At 53.8% G+C, this 22,797-nt stretch overlaps 1 protein-coding gene across 1 annotated transcript; it reads left to right on the top strand.

The window, feature by feature from the left end:
* Nucleotides 1-1,161: 1,161 nt before the first annotated feature.
* On the top strand, nt 1,162-21,277 carry Ipo13 (importin 13). Its single transcript, XM_028893165.2, has 20 exons — nt 1,162-2,006; nt 3,750-4,486; nt 10,247-10,387; nt 10,491-10,632; nt 10,735-10,901; nt 11,104-11,224; nt 11,311-11,458; nt 11,829-12,010; nt 12,083-12,109; nt 12,303-12,437; nt 12,599-12,742; nt 14,238-14,318; nt 14,829-14,966; nt 15,129-15,225; nt 17,898-17,950; nt 20,129-20,195; nt 20,279-20,337; nt 20,465-20,554; nt 20,838-21,019; nt 21,109-21,277. The coding sequence occupies exons 1-20, from the start codon at nt 1,923-1,925 to the stop codon at nt 21,203-21,205; spliced, it is 2,892 nt and encodes a 963-aa protein (XP_028748998.1). The 5' UTR covers nt 1,162-1,922; the 3' UTR covers nt 21,206-21,277.
* The last annotated feature ends 1,520 nt before the right edge of the window (nt 21,278-22,797 follow it).

Here is a 22,797-nt window from a genome sequence, read left to right as displayed (position 1 = left end):
GTTCGATCCACAGCACCTCGTACCCCCAGCTTGGTGGCACACTCACGTAATCAGGGCCCTCTGCAGATGGAGGTAGAAGGGTCAGGTCCAAGACATTTCCACTACTAACTAGTCAATTTGAGGCTGACCTGGGTCACCAAAGACCCTCTCTCTCCCTCTTCCTTTTTTTTTTTCCCCTCTTCTGAAACAGTTTCTCTGTGTAGACCTGGCTGTCCTGGAACTTGCTCTGTAGACCAGGCTGGCCTTGAACTCAAAAGATCCGCCTGCCTCTGTCTGCCACCCGAGCAATGGGAATAAAGGCCTGTGCCACCAAGCCGGCCACCAGAGACTCCATCTCAAAACAAACTAACCCACCACAGCAGAGAAGAGAGAGAGAAGAACCTAAGGTTAAGCTGTGAGCTCCTGTTACTCATATGATATATAATGAAAGCCTTGGCAGCCTGGGCTACAATGCGAGTTCCAGGACAGGCTTCGAAGCTACACGGAGAAACCCTGTCTCGAAAGAGACAGACAGACAAATAGATAAAAATAAAAAATAACGAAAGCCTTATGAGTTCCCCCTCTCCGCGCGCGCGCGCGCGCACACACACACACACACACACACACACACACACACACAGAGGGTATGTGATTTCCTGGTTGCTGATCCGCAGCGCCTTTTTTTTTTTTTTTTTTTTTAACTGTGGGGAACCAAGTAACCCCTATATTTTCTCCGGCGGGTGCTGATGGTTCACCAACCCAGCCAGCCAGTTTCCTGGACCAGACCCATGTCCTTGCAGTGAGCACTGGTAGAACTTGACCCTCTCCCCTCCACTCCCCAGCCCTGGCTTCCAACTCCATCCACAGGCCCCAAGAATCACGTCTCCGCAGGAGTTGCATTCCTGGGCAATGTGACTGAGCACGACGGTCGTCCGTGGTAAGCCGGGAATAGGTAAGGGCTCCGTAGAACCCCAACCCACGTGCTCCGAGCTCCCTCATCAGGCGCCGCCTTCCGGCCCAGCGAAAACTACATTTCCCAGGGTGCATAGAGGCGGGTCCTTGCTTTGGGCAGGGGCCCCTGGCGGCGCGCCGTTCTGTCGCCTGTTCGGGGGCGCGCGGGCTGGCACGAGGACAGGGCCAAAGACCCGGAATGAGTTTCCGCGTAGTTCCGCTGGGCCGTGCCTGGATGTGCTTGGCCGTGCCGGGCCAGGACAGGCGTGGGTGGAGGCCTGAGTTAGTGGTACTGGGGTCAGGCGCTCAGGACAGCCCGCATCTTACAGAGGTCCCCGCCCCGTCCCGGCCGGGCCGGCCCGTCTGTCAGTCACTGGGGCGGAGGCAGCGACCATAGCGGGGCCAGAGCCGGGAGGCGAACAGATCGCGGGCCAGGCCAACGGAGGGACCTAGCTCAGCCCCTCAACTCCACCGACTCTGCCCCAGACTCGCGAAACTGCAACCCGGCGCTTCCTTGGACGCCTCTGTATCCCGCGAAGGGCTCACTCCCGGGTGATCTCCCAGCCCCTTGACCTCACAGCATCTAGGAGCTCACCCAGACTGGGGTGTTGTGGGTACGGGCCGTTGACCCTGTGACCCCTCACGGGCCAGGGCCTCGGTTTCCCCCATAGGCCTCCCTCCCCTATGACTTCTGATTCAAGGGAGAGACCGTGACCTCCCATTAGGACCCTTGCCTGGCAGCGCCTCACTGACGCCTCCCTTTTGGGAGCCGCCTCAGTGGGTTCCCTCCGAAGAGCACATCTGTTGACCTCTGCAAGCCCCCCACAACCCAAACGAGGTGGGGAGGCCTCGGCAGCCATGCCCGCCCTGGGCATCCCCGCATCCCACCGCTTCCTGGGTACTCAAGCCGGGGTCTAGCAGGGGGCCGACAGCCAAAGGGCTGGGGCAAGAGACAGATCAGGGTCCACCTCCCTGCCAGGCAGGGAGCAGAGATGGAGCGGCGGGAGGAGCAGCTGGGGGCTGCAGGGGCTGGAGCAGCACCAGCCTTGGACTTCACTGTGGAGAACGTGGAGAAGGTATGAGGGCCTCGGGGTGGGCACACCAGTGACAGAGCAGAAGTTCTGGGGACTGACACTAATGCCAGCGCTCAGGCCTGGGCTCAGTGCCCGCTGGGATGGTGCCCCTGGAGCACCTGGTATTTACCGTCTCTCGGCAGGCTTGGACAGCAGCGTCGCAGTGCCTAATGGGCTATTTTTGGCTTTCTGTAGACACAGTCCCCTTTCGGACAGATACTCTAGGGTCTTGGGCTGTGCCCTCCAGGGTGCTGAGAGCTTAGACCTATAGCCAGATTGGCTCCTGTCCAGCTCCAGGAGAAAGGCAGCAGTGCTGGAGGAAACCCGGAACTCACAATACCTGCCACTCAGCCACCCCCCCCCCCCCCACCTTAGAAACCACACTGATGCTGAACCATCCTGGACCTGACTCGCTTGGTTCGGTCAAAGGCTCACAAAAATATTTGGAACTAAAGCCATCCGGGTTATGTTTTCATTCATCTTCAGAGAAGGGTCTTTTACTTGTTGGATGGAAGTCAAGCCCGTCCTGGGCAGGCAGGAGTGTGTCTGGCTCTCTTGCTTTGTGCTGGATCCAAGGGGCTTGGCTCTGCCGGCAACTGAACAGGCCCTTCCTTCCTTACCTGCCCACATGGCTTTCTGCCATGGCCTCCTCCCAGACGTCTCCATTGCCCAGGCCATCTTTTTTTTGATTCTGTGCTTCTCCCCGCAGCCTGGAATGCAGGCGTGCGTCCCCTCCCCCATACCTCTAGAGATGGAGAGAGAGAGCTAAGGATACCTAGCTGGAAAGCAAGGGGCACTTGTAGAAACTCATTGGTTCTTCTCGAGCCCCGTTCGCCCCAACAAATGTGGAGCATGCGTCCCTTCCGTTTGTTTTGTGTCCCCTCTTGCATCCCTGGTGGCTGAACAAGGGACAGAACTGGCTTTCAGGGGTTATAGATAACGGTTAATCCTAATTGGGTGGAGTCCATTTAGGGAACCTGGCCCTTGGGGCTGGGCAGTGTTGGCATGGCGGCACATGCTTCCATATGCTACCAGGGAGATGAGCCATTGTTTTCTTGCTACATGAAGTCCCACTGGAGTTGGGGCCCTGGGGGTTCTGCTGTGCTCCCGACAGCTCCTGGGTAGGCACTTGCTTGGACTGCTTCTGGCCAAGGCTTCTCTGCGTCATCTGATTGGAGGCTTGCATGTGCTCTGTGAAGATGTTCTCACCCTCCCTTCCAGTGTATCTCTATTCCAGGGCTACCTGGCCCGAAGCAGTCCTTCTCAGATTCCACACTGGCTTTAGTGCCAGCCTCCGGAGTGACCTCGGGATGATCCTGGGGAGCAAATGGAATTTGCTTGTTGGAGTCCATGGGAGCAGCTGTATCTGAAAGGGCCAGGCCCCCTCAGGCTGTTCTGTACTTGTCTTGAGCTTACATTTATCCCTATGGACCCATACCTTCCTCCTAGGCCTTGCCCTCACATAGCTCCCCATGGGGAGAGCCCAGCCCCCACTTTTCCTGCTTTCCCGTGGAGAACCCCTCTCAGAACCCATTGGTACTATAAGAAGAGGATATGATAGAGCAGTGGGCAAGATTCAGGCTCTCAAGAGGTCAGCGGAACCCTGAGCTCTCCCTTCCTGCTCACTCCCTCTCCCCCCAAGTCAGGGAGAGGCAGCATCTTGCAGAAGCAAGTCACACCCTCTGTTGTGGGCTCTGGCAGCATCCAGAGTAGCCCGCCCCTGCTCAGTCCTGTGCTGTCCTGCAGGCGCTGCACCAGCTCTACTACGACCCCAATATTGAGAACAAGAACCTGGCTCAGAAGTGGCTGATGCAGGCCCAGGTCTCTCCGCAGGCCTGGCATTTCAGCTGGCAGCTCCTACAGCCGGACAAGGTGCCTGAGATTCAGTACTTTGGGGCCAGTGCCCTGCACATCAAGATCTCCCGCTACTGGAGTGACATCCCCACCGACCAGTATGAAAGCCTAAAGGCACAGCTCTTCACCCAGATCACCCGCTTTGCCAGCGGCTCCAAAATTGTGCTGACTCGGCTCTGTGTGGCACTGGCCTCGCTGGCTCTCAGCATGATGCCCGACGCCTGGCCGTGTGCTGTGGCAGATATGGTTCGGCTCTTCCAGGCTGAGGACTCTCCGGTGGATGGCCAGGGCCGCTGTCTGGCCCTGCTCGAGCTGCTCACAGTACTGCCCGAGGAGTTCCAGACCAGCCGCTTGCCCCAGTACCGCAAAGGTCTGGTGCGGGCCAGCCTGGCTGTGGAGTGTGGGGCCGTCTTCCCACTGCTGGAGCAACTGCTGCAACAGCCCAGCTCGCCCAGCTGCGTGCGTCAGAAGGTGCTCAAGTGCTTCTCCAGCTGGGTGCAGCTGGAAGTGCCCCTGCAGGACTGTGAGGCGCTCATCCAGGCTGCCTTCGCGGCCCTGCGGGACTCCGCGCTCTTCGACAGCAGTGTGGAGGCCATTGTCAATGCCATCTCCCAGCCCGATGCCCAGAGGTGAGTTTGTCTCCGGCTCCCCAGAGAGGGGCAGCCCCGTCCGTCCAGTGAACATCAATGGACTGTTCTGTCACACTCTTTATCTTATACTGGAGACAGAAACAAGGATACCAAAGAGACAGTCCCTGTCCTCATGGTTGAGAAAGCGAGGCAGACATTAAACAACTAATTATCTGGTAGACTATTAAAATATTTGCCTCCTCTCTTTCCCTCAGCCAGTCGCTAAGTCCTGGCTGTTCTGCTCCCCGACCATATTGCAGATGGATTATTTTCAGTTTCTGCTGCCACCCTAGCCCAGCTGTCATTCCCAGATCTTAGCAGAGCTTTCTTACCAATCTCCTGCTTCTTCTCTCTTGTACCTTCATCATCCCAACAGTCAGAGGGACCTCCTGAAATGAGGATCTAAGCTTTCCTCTCTGACCATGGCTTTCTCTGTGTTTCAAGTTCAGAATTGAGTCTACCCTCACTCATAAAGATGCCTCCACAGTGGGGCACACGCCAGCTTATCTCATGCCACTCTGCTGACTTTCTATGCTTCTATACTGTTCCTTTCTGCTCCGTCCAGCCCCTGAACAGGAGGCACATCACCTCTGCTCCCACTTAGATTTCATCTCACTTCCACAGGGAGGTTCCAAGGGTTCTTCAGAGCAAGCCTGGTCCTCTCTGCTGTATTCTTTTAGAGCTCTTAGTGATGTTCCTGGTTTTCCTTCCTAGCCTGCAATGGAAGATTCCTTTATAAATCAGTGTGCACCCCCCCCCCCAGTCCTCAACTGCAAGGACATTTTACTTTATCTCATTGTGCCTGGGAAATGGAGTATCCACCAGTTTTTGAATGGCTGAAAAAAATGGGAGTTGCCTGGTGGATGGGGGCGGGGTCGGAGATAGAGGAGATTGGGGGAGGAGAAGGCATGCTTTTAGCTTCTGGAACCACAACAGGTACAAAGCCCTGGAGTGGACAGTGCCGCAGCACTTTCAGAGACCAGAAAGGAGGTGAAGGCAGGCCAGTGTGCGTTTGTCCCACAGCCGTCAGGGACTTGCCGGGCTGGGCCCTGTGCTCATGAGCACTCAGAGCACACAGGTGAAGGCTTTAACTCACGTCAGCTGCTCACAGTCTGGTGAGCACATGAGTCGACAAATACCGTCAACTACCGGTCAGTATTAATGGAGCGAGCAGAGCCTCTAAGAACCCAGTGGAGGCTCTTCACTCAGGCTGGGGTGGGTGAAAGCCTGCCCAGAGGAAACGATAGCCAAGCTGTACATGGAAAGTTAGTCAGGTGCAGTTGATGGATATAGGGAGAAGACCCCAGACAGATGAAAGATGGGAAGGAATTAGTGGTGGCTTGTGAATCGTTAGGTGTGATTAGATAGCAGGATTTAAAGGCCAGACTTGTAGGAGGACCAGGTTGAAATCATGTAGGACCTTGTTAGCCAAGCTTGAGAATTTTTTTTTTTCATCCTGGGGCTGGTATAAAGTTACTAAAAGATTTTCTACAGAGAAAATGATCTATTGAGATTCTTTGGGGTGTAAGTTGGGCCAGAAAGAACAAGACTTGAAAACCCGACCCTGACATTCAGAGATAGGGTTTTGGAAATCCTGGGTAGACATGGAGGGGAACACCACTGAAGGCTGCGTGGAGGACTGGCTAACAGCACGAGCCTTGGCGGTAGTCATGTCTGAGTGTGAACTTCAGAGTTCCTTTACTAAATGTGAGACCTTGGGTAAACCACTCCTAAGCAAAAATGGAGGCCATCATACAAAACATAAGGAGCATCGTAATGCTAGAAGAGTATGGTGTGCACAGGGCCAGCCCTTGGTATTCAGGAAAGAATCCTTCAATCCCTTGAGTGATGGCAGCTCTTTTGTGGCTTTTACTCAGGGTGGGAGATCACGAGCACCTATCAGTACATATATGCTGTGCATGTGCCATGTGCTTTAAAGTAGGGACTCTGTATGGTGTTTTTGTCCTACCATTTGTGACTAAGTTTAATGGTAACCTTATTTTTTAAGAGAGAAACAGGAAGCTACTGTTAAGCTGATTAAAGCTGTTCGCTTTTAGAATTGGTGGTAGAAGTAGAAACTGTTACAAGCAGTGAGCTAGAGCTCCCACACAAGTACACATGCACACACATAGGTAATGTGGTTAATCACTGTTCTTTAAAACGTTAAAGGCTGTGGATATAGCAAGGCTCAGTAGTAGAGTGCTTGCTGAACATGCATAAGCCCCTAGGTTCAATCCCACTACTAAAGATAACAAAAAAAAGTGTTGGTTGAAAACATTTTTTGGTTTGAAGGTTAAATAAAAGAACATGAGGTGTCTAGTGTGGTCCCCATGGACTCCATAATATCCTGTGTATTTGCTAATATTTGCTGTTACCTTTGCAGGGGCAGTTAGTAAGATATCTCTGGGTCCCTAGCATAATGTGGATACCAAGTCTCAAGTCAGAGCTCATGTGACAGCATGAGACTCAAGTGCTAGATGGGCTTAGGTAGTGGCTACGGAGAATTGTCAGGGCAAGTACCAGGGTGATGTGGGGTATCCTTGGATACATCCAAGTTCACCCACCCATCTGTCTCAAGGGCTTTAGCAAGTAATTGATGCCCCTTCTCTTCTGAACGAATGAGCAAGCAAGGGGCCAGTGAGGGAACCCATAGCCTCCTGGGCGCCCATTGGTTGCAGCCCCTTGGTTGCTTAGCAACTCTTCCCATTTTCTCAGCTCTGCTCCCAGAGCTCTAATTGTAGGTCTGGGCTGAGCTCAGTGTGAGCGGCAGCCAAGACATCCCCAACAGCTCTGCTCCAGCTGCAGGAGCTGACCATCTCGAGCCAGACCTCTTGAATGCACCCTTAACCATGGTCCTAAAGACATCCTCTCAGCCTTCCTGTAGCAAGTCTAGAAACCTCTGAGGCCGCAGGCTTGTTCTGTTTGCTCAGAGGTCTCCAGCATGTGTGGCAGGAAATCTACACAGGCAGTTTCCCTATGGGTGGGTTACAGCAAGCCAGGGGTTGGCATGGGGATCTGCTCTGTCCAGGCTAGTTTGCCATATTTAGGTTAAGAAAGTCACCTTCAGTGACTGATTCCTAGGTGTCCTGATAATAGCATTCCCTCCAGCGCAGAGTCCTCTTTTTTCTGTTCCTCTGCACTTGCTCCTGCTTCCTGGCTCTCTCCTTTGATTTTTTTTCCCCCTGAAATACATTTTGTTTGTTTGTTTTTCAAGATAGGCTTTCTCTGTGTAACAGCCCTCACTGTCCTGGATCTCACTCTGTAGATCAGGCTGGCCCTGAACTCAGAGACCCACCTGCCTCTGCCTCCTGAATGTTGGGATTAAAGTTGTGCATCATTATGCCCAGCTTTTGAAATACATTTTTAATACTGGAATGTATTTATTTTTAATACTGGAATAACTGCTGATAGGGGACTGGGGGTAGAGGAAGTGAACTGGATAGGATGTTGGGGCTCCCATCATAAGGACTGGAGAGTCACACCCAGATCTGCACAGATCCTTTGCAGAAAAGGGAAGCAGACCTGTAGCAGTGTAAGACTGTCTCAGTCCGATCTGGGTCTAAGTAGCTGTTTGACCTTGAGCAGTACTCTGAGCCTTCTGGGCTGTGTTGTCCTTGATTTATCCTATTTGAGGCTCAGATAAAACATGCTAAGAGCCTTCACTACCTACTTTCTGTCTGCACGAATGCAGGCAGGTAGAGGATACTTCGGAAGACAGCAGAGATGCTATGGAGATAGCCTCCATCTCAGCTGCTGGGGAGCTCCTGGGCCATAGCCTTGGCCCTGCCCCTGACTCTTTGTGCTAGAGCCTGGCCTGAAGGTACCCATTGTCTGATGGTGCAGCCTGTGTCAGGATCCTGAGACTGAAGCTATCCCAGCTGTCTCCAGGCGATACCCCTTGGGGCTGTCTCTGAACTGGGGGTATCCTGGGATGGATAGCTTTTGCTGGCAGACTCTCGAATGGGGGTTGTGGAGAAGGATGTCAACATTCCTGGTCTGGCTGCCACTTTATGTCCTTTCATCTTCTCACTGAGGTCCAGATGATGTTGCCTAGCAACTTGCTTAGGGCAATTCCAGGTAACCGGGACCTTCGGTCCCCTTTTCCTGCCAACATAAATTGCTACCGTGACACTGGTTGACATCTGAGAGGTCCCGAGCATCTGACCTTCTCTTGGGATATGGTTCCTCTGCTTCATCCTATCCCCACAGAGTGGAGGTTGTTACTGTTGTCCCCATCCCCTTTGTGTCCTGGCTTTCCCTGCCTGTCCTGTACTTCAGGACTCTGGCCTGGACATTCCATTTCTCTTGCTCCATACTTTCCTCCTGGTCCGCTCTTATGGACTCCTGTATCTTCAGTTGCCAGCCGGAGACTCCCGGATCTGTGTCTTGCTCTGACCTATCGGAGTTTTATGTCCTGTTCTTTCTCAACTTCTACTTGTACATCTTGTCTCAAACTTCACCTCTTGTTAAGGTGTCCGTTTCTTCTCTGTTCTCGGTGACTCCACGCTGTACCTGCGTGGAGAGTTGTCTTTTGTAATCAGCCAGTCATCACGTACTGTCCACGTCACCTGTCAGCTCTAAGTTCACCTTGTTCACCCCATCCTGCTGCCACCAGACTCAGGACTTGAGCAGCCAGGGGAACTGATGCCCTATGACCTTTCGAAGTCTTCTTTAATGGTGTTCCTGACATGACCACCCTTGTCCAGTGTCTCCTGACACTGACTACGTTCCTTTCTGGGGCCACAATAACACAGTACCACAAATGGATGGCTTTGAATGACGGAAACGCCCTGACAGTTGTGGAGGCTAGAAGTCTGAAAGCAAGGTGTCAGCAGGACTCTGCTTCCTCTGAAACCTGTAGAAGATTTCTTCCCAGCCGCTTCCTGCCCGGCGGTTGGCTGGCAGCTTGGCATTCCTTGGCTTGCAGCTGCAAGCTCCTGTGCTTACCTTTCCCTTTACTTGGCGTTGTCCCATGACATCTCTGTCATCACATGGCTGTCTTGTAAGGACACGAGTCATACTGGATTAGGAGCACATTTCTAGTACGTTTTTTATCTGCAACGATGCTTTTTCCAAGTAGGGCCGCGTTTTCAGGTCCTGGGGATAGGATGCCATCATTGTCTGTCTGTGCACACTCACAACAGCCTCGGTGTTCCTAAGGAGCCGTGCACCTTGTGTTTTGACACTGGACCTCTCCCTGGCTGGAGTTTACCAACTGGCTAGACTGGCAGGCCAGCAAGCCTCTAGCATCCTCCTGTAGAGACAGAGGTCTCCCCAGAACTGGCATCACAAGTACACCCAGCTTTTTTGGCATAGGTTATAGGGAACAAATTCATGTTTTCATGATTGTATGACATGAACTATCTCCCCAGTCCTTCAACATATCTTGTTAGGAGATGTACACTTCAACTCATAACCATCTGTCCTCTGGGCCTCCAAAATTCATGTCACTCTCACGCAAAAATGCCTTCTCTTCATTCTAGTTCCCTCCGAGCGTTAACCCATCCCAGCATCAGCTTCCAGTCCTGCTGGAGGAAGTACTTCAACCTGTAGCTTGGACTTTCTTGTGCTTCCTGCCTAGAGCTCTCCCGAAGATCTCTGACCCAATGTTCTCAGCATGAGCAGGCATCAAAACAGCCTTGGCCTCTCTTTGCTAGGAAGGCTTTGGTGAAAGGCAGGGAAATTGTGGTTTTCTCTCAAAGCTGGCGGGCTGGGGTTGGACAGACAGCTCTGATGGATCCCCTTACCTCATGCCTCTAGGTATGTGAACACACTCCTGAAACTCATTCCGCTGGTTCTGGGACTGCAGGAACAATTGCGACAAGCAGTTCAGAATGGGGACATGGAGACCTCCCATGGCATCTGTCGCATTGCTGTGGCCCTGGGCGAGAATCACTCTCGGTAGGGAGTGGGGCAGCGCCGGGGGGACGGCAGGGCCCACTAAAGGTTAAAGTCACGGACCCTCCCTGGGGAGGTACGATGAGCTAACTCTTCCCCGCCCCAGGGCCTTGCTAGATCAAGTGGAACACTGGCAGAGCTTCCTGGCGCTCGTCAACATGATCATGTTCTGCACGGGCATCCCCGGCCACTACCCTGTCAATGAGACCACCAGCTCCCTCACTCTGACCTTCTGGTACACGCTGCAGGTATGTCTGGGTGACCATCGGTCGGACTGGGCCTTCATGAAAGTGGATCATGCTTCAGTGGTTGCTGGGGAGGTAGCTAACTGTCTTGCCTGGCTCTCTCAGGATGACATTCTGTCCTTTGAGGCGGAGAAGCAGGCCGTGTACCAGCAGGTGTACCGGCCAGTCTACTTCCAGCTGGTGGATGTGCTTCTGCATAAGGCCCAGTTCCCTTCTGATGAGGAATACGGATTCTGGTCCTCGGATGAGAAGGAGCAGTTCCGGATTTACAGGTGATGGTAGCAGGCCAAACCTCACTCTGAACAGTCCTAAGGAATGAAGTAAGGGAAGAGGCAATCAGCCAGGCTTACTGCCTTCTGGGGGCTCCTTTCTCTAGCCTTTAGGCAATTTTGCAGTGTGACGAGGGTCCATGGGTAGGTTCCTGGCTTATGTTAAAGACCCAAGCACTCTAGAAGGCCTTCATCTGCTTTTCAGGGTGGACATCTCAGACACGCTCATGTATGTCTATGAGATGCTGGGGGCTGAGCTGCTTAGCAACCTCTATGACAAGCTGGGCCGTCTGCTCACCAGCTCAGAGGAGCCCTACTCCTGGCAGGTACCTCCCACACCGGATTCCTTCTGCCCTCCCTAACTTGTGACACCCTCCTCCTCAGTCAAGGCAGCGGCACCCTCTTTCCCCAGCACACAGAGGCCCTGCTCTATGGCTTCCAATCCATCGCGGAGACCATCGATGTCAACTATTCTGATGTGGTGCCCGGGCTCATTGGCCTCATCCCACGGATCAGCATCAGCAACGTGCAGCTGGCAGATACTGTCATGTTCACCATTGGTGAGACCTGGCATCCATCCACTGGCCACATTCTTAGAGCTCCAGCACCCATCCCTAAGCATGACTGAGAGAGATACATCTCCCCCCAGCGCAGTCAACATTGCAGCCAACTCCCTGTCCTGGCAAGTCTTTGCCGCGGTCCCCTGAGCTGCATCTCAGTGATGCTCGCTTGCTGTCGGTCAGAAGCAGCAGTGCGGGGCCTCTGTAGAGTAACCCCTTTCTGCTTTTCAGCCATGAGGCTCCTGTCTGAGCACCAGTGCCTTTATGGCCGCACAGTCCTCTGCGCACTCTGGATGTACCGAGGCTGTGACTTTACCGTTCCGAAAGCTTTGCCTGCCTCAGAGAGCCTTCTCTTTGCCTCTCCCTCCAGGAGCTCTGTCTGAATGGTTGGCTGACCACCCCGTCATGATCAACAGTGTGCTGCCTCTTGTGCTGCATGCCCTCGGCAATCCTGAGCTGTCTGTCTCTTCCGTGTCTACCCTCAAAAAGATCTGCCGGGAGTGCAAATATGACCTGCCCCCCTATGCTGCCAACATTGTAGCTGTCTCCCAGGTATGTGGTGCCCCAGGTGGTGCTGGGCCTCAGAGTGCCCGCTCCATGCTGATGTGTTATTCTCTACCCCAGGATGTGCTGATGAAGCAGGTCCACAAGGTACGGTTCCAGCTTTCTAGAGGTCTCCTTGGACTTTTGGTGGGGAATTGCTTACCCCGAAATCCCGCCTTTTACCTTCTCTTCCCTACTGATCTCTTATTCTTTGTTCTTATACTCCTCCCCAAGAGGCTCCTTCTCCTTTCCGCACAGCAGATGTGGTCAGGATGGACCATCCCTGTTTTCTGCCCCACAGACAAGCCAGTGCATGTGGCTAATGCAGGCCCTGGGCTTCCTGCTGTCAGCCCTGCAGGTGGAGGAGATCCTTAAGAACCTGCACTCACTCATCTCCCCCTACATCCAACAACTGGAGAAGCTGGCAGAAGAGATAGTGAGTGAGCTCCGGGGACCTGGGGCAGCACTGGCATTCAGGGGCTTCTCTGTGGGCGTAGCTGTGGGGATGTTGGAATTGGCACTCGGGTCCGCTATTGAGTGATCTGGCCTCGAGGCTGGGGCTCAGAGGTCTGGAGCTAGATTTGATTCTTCCCATAGCCTAATCCCTCCAACAAGCTGGCCATTGTCCACATCCTGGGGCTTCTTTCCAACCTCTTCACCACGCTGGATGTCAGTCATCATGAGGATGATCACGAAGGCCCTGAGCTCCGGAAGTTACCAGTGCCACAGGGACCCAACCCAGTAGGTGACATTGTCTTTGCCACTCATTCCTCCTTTCCTCGTGGGAATGGATGTCACTCTCCAACCCTGTAGAGAACGTTGACGCTGCTTCCTGACCCCACAGAGGTCATGCATTTGATCCTTTGACCCTCCACTCTATGTGTGGCCATGTCATCGAATCCCTCATCCTGTAGAAGATGTTTTCCTTGTCCTCAGCCCAGTTGGGATGATGTCATTGAGGTTTATTTGCCCCCACCTGTAAGGGACACTGACATTATCCTTTGGTCCCATTGAGCTGACCTGTGAGCTCATGCTGAACCCCCTCTCTTTAGGGCCTCCTGCTTGGGTCCTCACTGTCCTCTGCAGACACTCGAGCTGCCCCCCTTTAGAGGAGACACATGGATACAGACCATTGCAGGACAGAGTGCTGAGCACTGGGATCACATGGACGTGGCTTTGGGATGACCTCTCTGCTTTTTGTTTTTGTTTTTCTTTTGAGGCAGGGTCTTGCTAAATAGCCCAGGTGGCCTGGAACTTGCTATGTAAAAAAGACCAGCCTTGAGTCAGAGATCCTCCTGCCTCTGCCTCCCGAGTGCTGGCATCAAAGACACTTGTAATTGGATGGTTTTGTTTTTGTGGTGCCAGAGATTGAACATAGGGCTCTGGACATGCTAGGCAAGCTCTCTGCCACCAAGCTACATCCCCAGCCCTTGAGGTGACCTCTTACAAGCTGTCTGGTCTGGGACAAGCCTCAGCTTCCCTCTCAGAGCTGTGGGCCACTAGGATCTGCGCCTGCCCATTGCAGGGCCACTGGAGCAGAGCGGGCTTGAGTGAGAGAGGTTGGCAGCCTGGGAAGTTCTAGACACATACCAAGGACTGCTTCGGTCACTGATCCTGCGTGCCCCAGACCATCTGGAAAAAAGAAGGCAGGGATACCTTGGCCTCTGCTCGGCTCCACGCCTCGGCTTCAGTTACCATTTGGGCCGTAGGCCAAGCCTGGGCCACCATCATCCCGCAGAGCCCCCCTTTTCTTCTATGGCAGTCATCTTCCTGCCTTCCCTATCTCCCAGGACCTCAGCCTGCTCTCTGCTCTGCCATAAGCTGCCCGTATCTACACATCCCTTGGGGCTCCCCGCCCCACGCCTGCTTGAGTGAGACAGCGTCCCTTCCTCCTCAGGGCTGGCCCGTTGTTTTCGTTTTTTCTGAGCAGAGGAAAGCAGAGAGTGAGTTCTGCTTTGTCTTGTCGGGTTCGCAAAGCTACCTCAGGCCTTACCCAGAGCTTAGGACACCTCTGCTTTGCAACTCTGAGTCTTCCTCTAAGATGACCTACAGTCCAGAACATTCTCTCATTGCTGGGGGGTTAAGCTCACCATTTCCTGCCCCACGGGTCCTGTGTACCACACCCTCAGTGTGCAGTGGAGGGTGATGGGTTGAGCCCTTTGCCTCCTCCCTGGTCCTGGGGGGGGGGGGGGGGGAGAGCCGCCTCACCCCTCCCCCTCCCCGTGCGTGTCTCTAGGTGGTGGTGGTCCTGCAGCAGGTCTTCCAGCTCATCCAGAAGGTGCTGAGCAAGTGGCTGAACGATGCCCAGGTGGTCGAGGTGAGCCCTGACCCGCCCCGCTGCTGGGCCGACTTTGGCCCAAAGTGCCAGAGTAAAGGATTTGATCCCTCGCTGCTGCTCGTAGCGGACAAGGAGGGAGGCCATGACACTGCCACAAGAGCGGATGTCATTTAGGAAGGCACCCCCCATCCCTGCCACCACCCCCGTACCGCAGAAGTGCTGGGGGAAACCATAGTGGCCGCAGGGCCAAGTAGCTGGTGTCTGCCATAGCTCCAGAGACCTGGCCTTGCATCCTTTGGAGCTGAGGTTTCCGTGGCCCTTCCTGCCCCTTGAGAGGGAATGGTGACGGCGTGCGTGGGTAACGGGAGTTCAGTGACACGTCTGAGCCTGCTCGCCTCTCGGGAGAGCCTTCTGCCCCTGCTTTTCAGGCTGAGGAGCAGATTCTTTACCTCGCTCGGTTTGCAGGCTTTGGCTGGACTTCCGGGTAAGAGTCCTTTCTTGGGCCTCATCCCATGACCTGCTGACAGGTCTCTCTGCTTTTTTCCTCAGGCGGTGTGTGCCATCTTTGAGAAGTCTGTTAAGACATTGCTGGATGACTTTGCCCCCATGGTGCCACAGCTCTGTGAGATGCTGGGTCGGATGTACAGTACCATCCCCCAGGCCTCTGCTCTTGACCTCACTCGGCAGGTAGGCCTTCTGGGGTGGGCAGTCGGTGCTCTGGAGGTCACCCTAGTTAGAGATCTGACCCTGGGGGTGGGGCGGGGGGTGGTGTCAGATGGCTGCCATGGCTGGGGTCCCCACCTGTGTTCCAGGGACCCCAGCTGACCAGCATTTCCTGCTCTGTTATAGCTGGTCCACATCTTTGCTCATGAGCCTGCCCACTTTCCCCCAATAGAGGCCCTCTTCCTGCTGGTCACTTCCGTCACACTCACTCTCTTCCAGCAAGGTAAGTGCCAGTCAGGGTCTCTGCTGCCGCCGCCGCCGCCCTGCCACTGCCTCTGCTTCCTCCACCGGGGAGCCAAAGCTACCCACTCTGTTCTCGATCCCCTGGTCGCACGTGGGACTTGATGGGAAACTTGGGAGATGAAGCACAGCACAATTGTTACCTATAAGAAGTTGATTCTGTAGGTTGGAAGTGAATAATGGTGAATGGTGTCTTTTACAGCCCGCCTGCACTCCAGGCCAGTCTGGATACTGGGGAAAGCTGGGCTCGGCCTCTGAGGGACTTGGGACACTAGTCTGGCTCATTGCCTTTGGGATATAATGAGAAGTCAGAGAAGCATAGGCATTGATACCAGGTAGACCTAGAATCTAAGCTCATCACCTCCAAACTAGTTGTGTGACCTTGGGCAAGTCCCTTACCTTCGCTGAGCCTTGTTTCCATATCATTTCAGGCATTCGAGTTCCTGGGTCCTGGCTTGGGCTTTTGTATATGAAGTACTCAGGAGTGCTGATTCTTTTTCCCATGTCAAAGTTTAGCTCTTTCTGAGCCCAAAGTCCCTTTGGGGATGGTCCCAGGCCCTCCTTTTGTGGCCTTCTCTGCCTGAGAGAGTTGGAAACTGGCCTTTAGGTTTCCTGCTAACCCAGGTTCTAACCTGGGATAGAAGCAATACTATTCCTCAGCCCTATAAGCCTACCCTGGATTTGAGCTTTGAGGCCAACTAGAGGTCTCAGCTGGAGCCCAGAGTGCTCCCATCTCATATTGTTAAGGTCTGGTCCTCTGTGGGCCATGGAGCAGATCCAGAGTGGGAAGAACGTGGTGTGACTGTCCTCAGTTCCACGTCTTCCACTACTTATGCCCCTTTTCTGGATGGGTCCCATTGATCTTGGGTCTGTTCATCCCTCAGTGGGTCCACTCCTCCTCACCTTTCATGAACTCTTCCTCAGTTAGGCTCAGCCTCACCTGAATTAACGCCATAAACCCCAATGTGCACACCTGCCCCGTCTCCAATCTCTCCAACATACAGCGGTCATACATCTTCCCAAAATAGTAATATGATCACATTTCCTCCCTGGCCACAACCCTTCACATGCTACCCACTGCCCTCAGGTTATTGTCACATTCCCGTATGGCCAAGCTCTGGTGTATCCCTAGTGTTTTCTCATGAAGGGAGCAGTCCGGCCACACGCCCATGCCTTGCTCCTCCAGTTGAACGGTGCTGTGCCCATGACTGGGTGAGCTCCCACTCTCTCGGGCCTTTGTTAGGAGGCAGGCATTACTCCGCAGACAAGCGACTCCGAGGCAGAACTGGGGACTTGTAGCTCTGGGCTCAAACTGCACCATACTTCCATTGCCAATGAAGCACGGGCCACAGAATGAATATCCTCCAACTGTCTGTCTCTCTTCATAGACTGAACCCCTGGGGGCAGGATTGCTTCTCCTCTGCTACGTTCATTGCCTGTGTCCAGAATGAGGCCGGTCTCAGACACTGTTGAATGTAGGCAGGTTCCTTGCCCCAGACCTCTCTTCCACACTATCTGGCCCAAGCAGGAAGGGAACCGCACACTGAACCCACTCTTCTACATCGGGGCCCAGGCATATGGTACACTGGACCTTTCCAGGACCTGAGGAGCGCAGATTTCAGAGATGAGAGGGCCAGCCTTAGGCAGTGGCTCCTCGTAGCCTGCAGAAGGAAGCGAGGGAGAGGTTATGTGTTACAGGTGGGGAACAACATCTGCGGCTTACACAAGATCACACAGCTACTCATTGGTCTCTGGCAGGTGCCTTTGTACTGCATCCTCCTGAGAGTGGGGAAGCCCAGGCAGGAGCTGCAGGCGCATGCCTACCAAAGCTGAGGCGGGGATGGCCAGCATCACTAGTTGTCAGGGTTGTTGGTTGTCTTGTGGGGCAGGATGGTCCATATACCTGGTTTGTTGACCCAGTTCAGGCTTCCTCAGGCTCTGCCTTCCCGGGGGTCATGGGGTGACACAATGCCTGGGCCCCCCTTTTCTTGTTGTGTCCAGATATCGGGAGCTATCCTCAGCCCCGAGTTGGGTTGTTCCTAAGTCTGGGCCCCATGTCGAGCAAAATCATGGCCTTGGAATGCAGTTTATTCTCCTGGCCAGCCTCATAGCACCCAGGGCCCTGTCCTACGCAAACAAGAGTTCTTTAGTTTGAGCGAACTGAGCAAAATCCTTCCCTTGGCCAGACCGGGAGCTCTAAGGTAATCAGACTTACTCACGCCATGGACTTCCCAGGGCCAAGCCTCAAAAGGAGGTGCCACGGACCAGCCCTCCTCTTAGATGGCTGTGATGAGGAAGTATATGCCGAGAGGTAGCGTAGGGCTCCCCGACCGTCGGAGCCACAAGCACCCTCGGCTCTGTGGAATCTGGAACTGTTGGAGCACCAAGAGATGGCTGGGGGACTGGCCTGAGGTGGCCTGGGGAGTCAGTGGAAGGCCCCGGGGAGCTGGGCAGGCCCGTCCTTCACTTTACCGTCTCTTTCTGTTGGCCTTCTCCCAGTTCATGGTTTTTGTATGTTTTGTTTCTTTATCTTGCTTCCTGCTGCTCATGTGCCCCACGCTGTCTCCTGCAGACTCTCAGTCCCACATAAACTATATGAGGTTGAGTTGCTGTTTGTATAATTTTTTCTTAAGTTCCATCTTTATTATATTTTAGGGCCCAGGGATCATCCTGATATTGTTGATTCATTTATGCAACTCCTGGCACAGGTGTGTTTTAGTTTTATTCATTCACGTTCTGTTCTCTCTCTTTCTCTTTCTCTTATGTTGAAATTCAATTTAAGCCTATTTTTAGCTTTCTGTTGACAAATTTTTTTTCTGTTCAGTTGAATAGAGTTTCTTCATCTGTTTCCGTGGAAGTTGACAACCCAACACCCCCCTTAGTGCCCCTTTGCCTCCACTAGCTCAGTCACCTGCAAAGACCAGAGAGAGGCTGCTCCTGAAGGGAGGGACTGGGAGGGGAGGGGGTGGGGACTGTCCCCAACAGTTCCTGTGTGGCTGGCTTATCCAGAACCGTCAAGGGTAGGGCTGCAGTCGAAGGGCCTGGGCTTCACTGTCCCCGTGCTCCCGCCGGGGACTGCCTGCCTTAGTGCTCCCGCCTCAGTGTTCCCAGTGCTCCTAGGAGGTAGGCTGGGAGCAGGTCCGAGGAGCAGAGCTTACGGTGAATGTGCACTGTGAGATGCAGAGTCCATCTGGAGGAGAGGTTGGAGGGCTGCTGGGCCGTGTGGTGCAGACTCCACTGTGAGCCCTCAGCAGAATGTGTTCATGTCTGGGGTGTGCGGAACTGTGTTTGTTCACCTTATTCTGTATGCTTGGAGTTTGGATTAGGAAGGACACAGAAGTCACGTGTTGCAAGTAGGATGTACATTGTGCTGGACATTGATATAGATGTGAAACTGATGTGACGTGTGAGGAAGGCGGCCTCTACATTGTATGGACGTGGATGTGTGCTATGGTAGACATGGACACTGAACATGGACATGTGGTGGTGGTGGTAGTGGTGGTGGTGTGTGTGTGTGTGTGTCTTTGGACTGGAGAGGTGGCTTTTTAACGGAAATAAGAATGTGTTGTGAGTTGTTGGCATGCCTACATTGAATGAATATGACTGGGCAGATGTATGTCAGGCTGTGGGTGGTGGAGGTTAGTGTGATGGGTTCTATGTTAGAGGGTCCCTGTGGGTTGGAAGGGTTCTGTGAGCTGGAGTACACAGGGTGTCAGTCTGCTTCCTCTCCCGTATTCACTGAGTCTGTAGTGCTGCTGTGACTGGGAGACAATGAGCACACACAGTAGCTGTGGTTCTTGCTCTCCTGGAGCCGACAGTCTGGTGGGGAGATGCAGGAAAGGAACGAAGAATAAGGGTATTCTGACCCTGGACGGGTGTGTGTGGTTATCTGTGAAGGGGTATCTTTGGCAAGGAGGCTGTTTGAGTGTATTTGTGGGTATGCTGGGATGCTGTACTGGGAGAGGGCTCTGAGTGTGTGGATGGTTTGGGCTGTGTGGGCGTTGGGTGTGCGACTGTAATGAGAGTATGATGTAAGTGAAGAATAGTGTATGTGAGGATGTGATAGAGGTGTGGGAGTAGGGCATTTCAAGTTGGGGTGCATGAGGGGTGTTTGCACTTGAATAAACATGGGAGTACAAGGTACACGAGGGTTTGGAGGGTCTGTGTGGTGTGCACTGGGGGCATCACTGGAGAACAGCAGATTTAAGGACCACTGGAGCTGTGCCGAACGTCTTCTGTGATTCACGGATGTGCCAACCATGTCTGGTAGCACTTGGGGCAGGCCATCTGCCCCATCCCTCCATCTGCTACCTCCATGGCAGCACTGGCTCCTAGGGTGGGGATGGCTGAGCAGGCCCTGGGCAGAGTATCCCGGAGGAAAGAAGGGACGAGGGATCCAGATATTCTATTCCTCCTCTTCTTGAGGAGGAGCTGGGAGAACAAAAGGAATTCGGTGTGTGGGAGGTGCTGGGCTGGGCCTTCGTGTCCAACTGCTCTCTCTTCTTACCACCCTGCTCACAAACCCAAGGGGCCTCCACTCCCTGTGATTGAAAACACAGTCACTACTGGCTACCCGGAGCCTTTGGGAGTGGAGCGGGGCAGCTGTTTGCTTAGGGGGTGATTTGGGACCTAAATACTCTGCATTAATGGTCCCCACCCACAGCCTCTCTCAAACCTGTGCGTTCGGGTATACCTACGTGTATATTCAGCATCCCTGGGACAGCGTCTCACTTGCCTGAACTCTGGGGTGATGTGGGTTCCCAGAGATGGCTGGGTGGCATCTTGTACCTGTGATGCGTGAAGTTAGGAGCTCGGGTGGCAGGTGAGTGGGGGGGATGGTCCTTGGAGCTGGCTGGGGCTGGGCTTACCAGCTCCACCTCCTGCAGGCTTTGAAGCGGAAGCCAGATTTGTTCCTGTGTGAGCGATTGGATGTCAAAGCTGTGTTCCAATGTGGTAAGTGGGGCCAAGTGGGAAGGAGGGCCTGGGCTCCCCTGCATCACTAGGCCCCATCTGATCTACCTCCGCCTCTCCCACAGCTGTGCTAGCCCTCAAGTTCCCTGAGGCACCTACTGTCAAGGCCTCCTGTGGCTTCTTTGTGAGTCCCATGCTGACCCCTGAGCCCCGCCCCTCCCAGGACTCGGGGTGGAGGTGTGGTGTGCAGCTCTTGTCCTCAGGGAGAGGTGGGAGGGAACTGGGGTTCACAGGCCTCTCGTCTTCTGCAGACTGAGCTACTGCCTCGGTGCGGGGAAGTAGACTCTGTGGGGAAAGTGGTGCAGGAGGATGGCCGGATGCTGCTCATAGCAGTGCTGGAGGTGAGCTGGGGGGGTGGTAGGCTGCTGTGTGGGGAGGCCCTCGCTGCTGAGGCAGCTGCTATGTGCGGGGCGGGGGCCTGGGTCTCTGGTTTCCTAAGCTCTCAGATTCTCTCCTGCGATTAATGTCTGAACGTTGTTGGGGTTGCCCTGAGGATCTGGCTCTCGAAAGACAGCGCTCACTCACACAGCTTGGCTACAGGCGTGTCCCTGAGAGCCTTTGATATGGTTAGGCCTCCTTGCCACAGAGGAGAAAGACTCTGTACTGAGAACCCCTCTTCCTCAGGCCATTGGAGGCCAGGCCTCCCGCAGCCTCATGGACTGCTTCGCCGACATCCTGTTCGCCCTGAACAAACACTGCTTTAGCCTCCTGAGCATGTGGATCAAGGAGGCCCTACAGCCGCCTGGTTTCCCATCTGCCCGTCTCAGCCCTGAGCAGAAGGACACTTTCAGCCAGCAGATCCTCCGGTGAGCAGAGCTGGTGTGGGCCTGAGCTCGGGTCTGGAGGCGATGGTGTTGGTAGACAGTGCTAATGTGCTCTCCCGCCCCTCCTCCAGTGAGCGAGTGAACAAGAGACGGGTGAAGGAGATGGTGAAGGAATTCACACTGCTGTGCCGCGGACTCCATGGCACAGACTACACAGCTGACTACTGAGGGACTCCTAAGCCCCACCCACCCACTCTCACCCCTCCTGGTCCCAGAGAATAAACCTGGACCCTCACCGCTGCCTCTGCTTCCTTTCTGCTTCCCCCGTCGCCTACCTGGACCCAGGCCTGATGGGAGAATCGGAGGAGGCTTGGACCCAGGCCCTGGTTAACAACAGTGGGGGCACGGGCTGAGTGTGAAAGCACACCCCTTTAATCCCAGCACTCGGGAAGCAGAGACTGGCAGATCTCTGTGAGTTTGAGACCAGCCCGGTCTACAGAGCAAGTTCCAGGACAGCCAGAGATAAATAACGAGACCTGTCTCAAAACACAAAAAGGGGCCGGGCGGTGGTGGCACACGCCTTTAATCCCAGCACTCGGGAGGCAGAGCCAGGTGGATCTCTGTGAGTTCGAGGCCAGCCTGGGCTACCAAGTGAGTTCCAGGAAAAGGCACAAAGCTACACAGAGAAACCCTGTCTCGAAAAATCGAAAAATCAAAAAAAAAAAAAAAAAAGGGTGGGGATACCTAGATACCTACCTCCCAGGGTAGTAACACCTACCTCCCAGGACAGGGACACCTACCTCCCAGGGTGAGCACTTGTCTAAGTCACTTTACCGAGAACCAAATACTGCCCTTGCTCCTGGGGTGAGAAGCTACACCAGCATCAGCAACCCATACACACTCCTGTTAGATTCATGCACATCTTTAATCAGCAATGCTGAGTAATAGGTCCCTGGTTCTACCCCAAACAAAGTCTGATCCCACTCATAGCTACCCTAATCTGGAGAATGGGTGAGGGATGGCTATATGGAGGAAGTTGCATTTCTGATGAGAAAATATGGACCTTGTATTCAGGGTCAGTGTAGGAACAATGTAGGGTATGGGAAGAAATGGAGTGGAGATTTATTTCCAGATTTCATTTATTTTTAATTTACATTTATTTATGTGTATATTTGGGGAGGAGATTTTATTGAGTACATTGCAAGAGGACAGAGAGCTGGGCCATGACTAGTGTACCACCTGCAGCCTGATAAGGTGTTTTAGAGAACCCGAACTTGCACATGGTCAAGGGGGCTGTACAAAGTAGGATGGAGTTGGGGTGGGGGGCTGCGAGGCCTTTCAGCCCTTACAAGAGAATGTTACCTAGTGTTGCCTGGGAAGCCATCCCTGCCCTCCTAGGAACGCTAACGCGGGGCTCATCAGGACCATGGACAGCGCCGGGCTGTGGGACTCCTTTCTTTCCCTGCCTTTCTGGTGTCCCAGTCTTGTCAGTAAGATCTGAAGAGCAGAGCTGAGTTCTCCCCACTCCCATCTGTGACATCTGCGTGCACTCGGTGGGGGAACTACAGCCCACTCCTCTGTTCTTTTCCCAGCTTTTGTATTGATCCCGTCCTTTCCCTTTTCATCCAGTGTCTTCCTGAGCCAGCTCGCATCTGTCTCTAACGCTTTCTCATTTATCATCCCACTCCTTCTCAGGCCCAGTTTTTAAAAATCTTAGGTGTATGCGTGCCTGAATATATGAGTTCACCACACGAGTGTAGTTACCTGCAGGTATTAGAAGAGGGATCCCTAGAACTGGAGTAACAAATGGTTGTGAGCCA

This window comes from Peromyscus leucopus, chromosome 2 (assembly GCF_004664715.2).
Source record: "Peromyscus leucopus breed LL Stock chromosome 2, UCI_PerLeu_2.1, whole genome shotgun sequence".
Classification (NCBI taxonomy): Eukaryota; Metazoa; Chordata; class Mammalia; order Rodentia; family Cricetidae; genus Peromyscus; species Peromyscus leucopus.
Note: the sequence above shows the minus strand (reverse complement) of the source record. Positions and strands in the feature narration are given on the sequence as shown.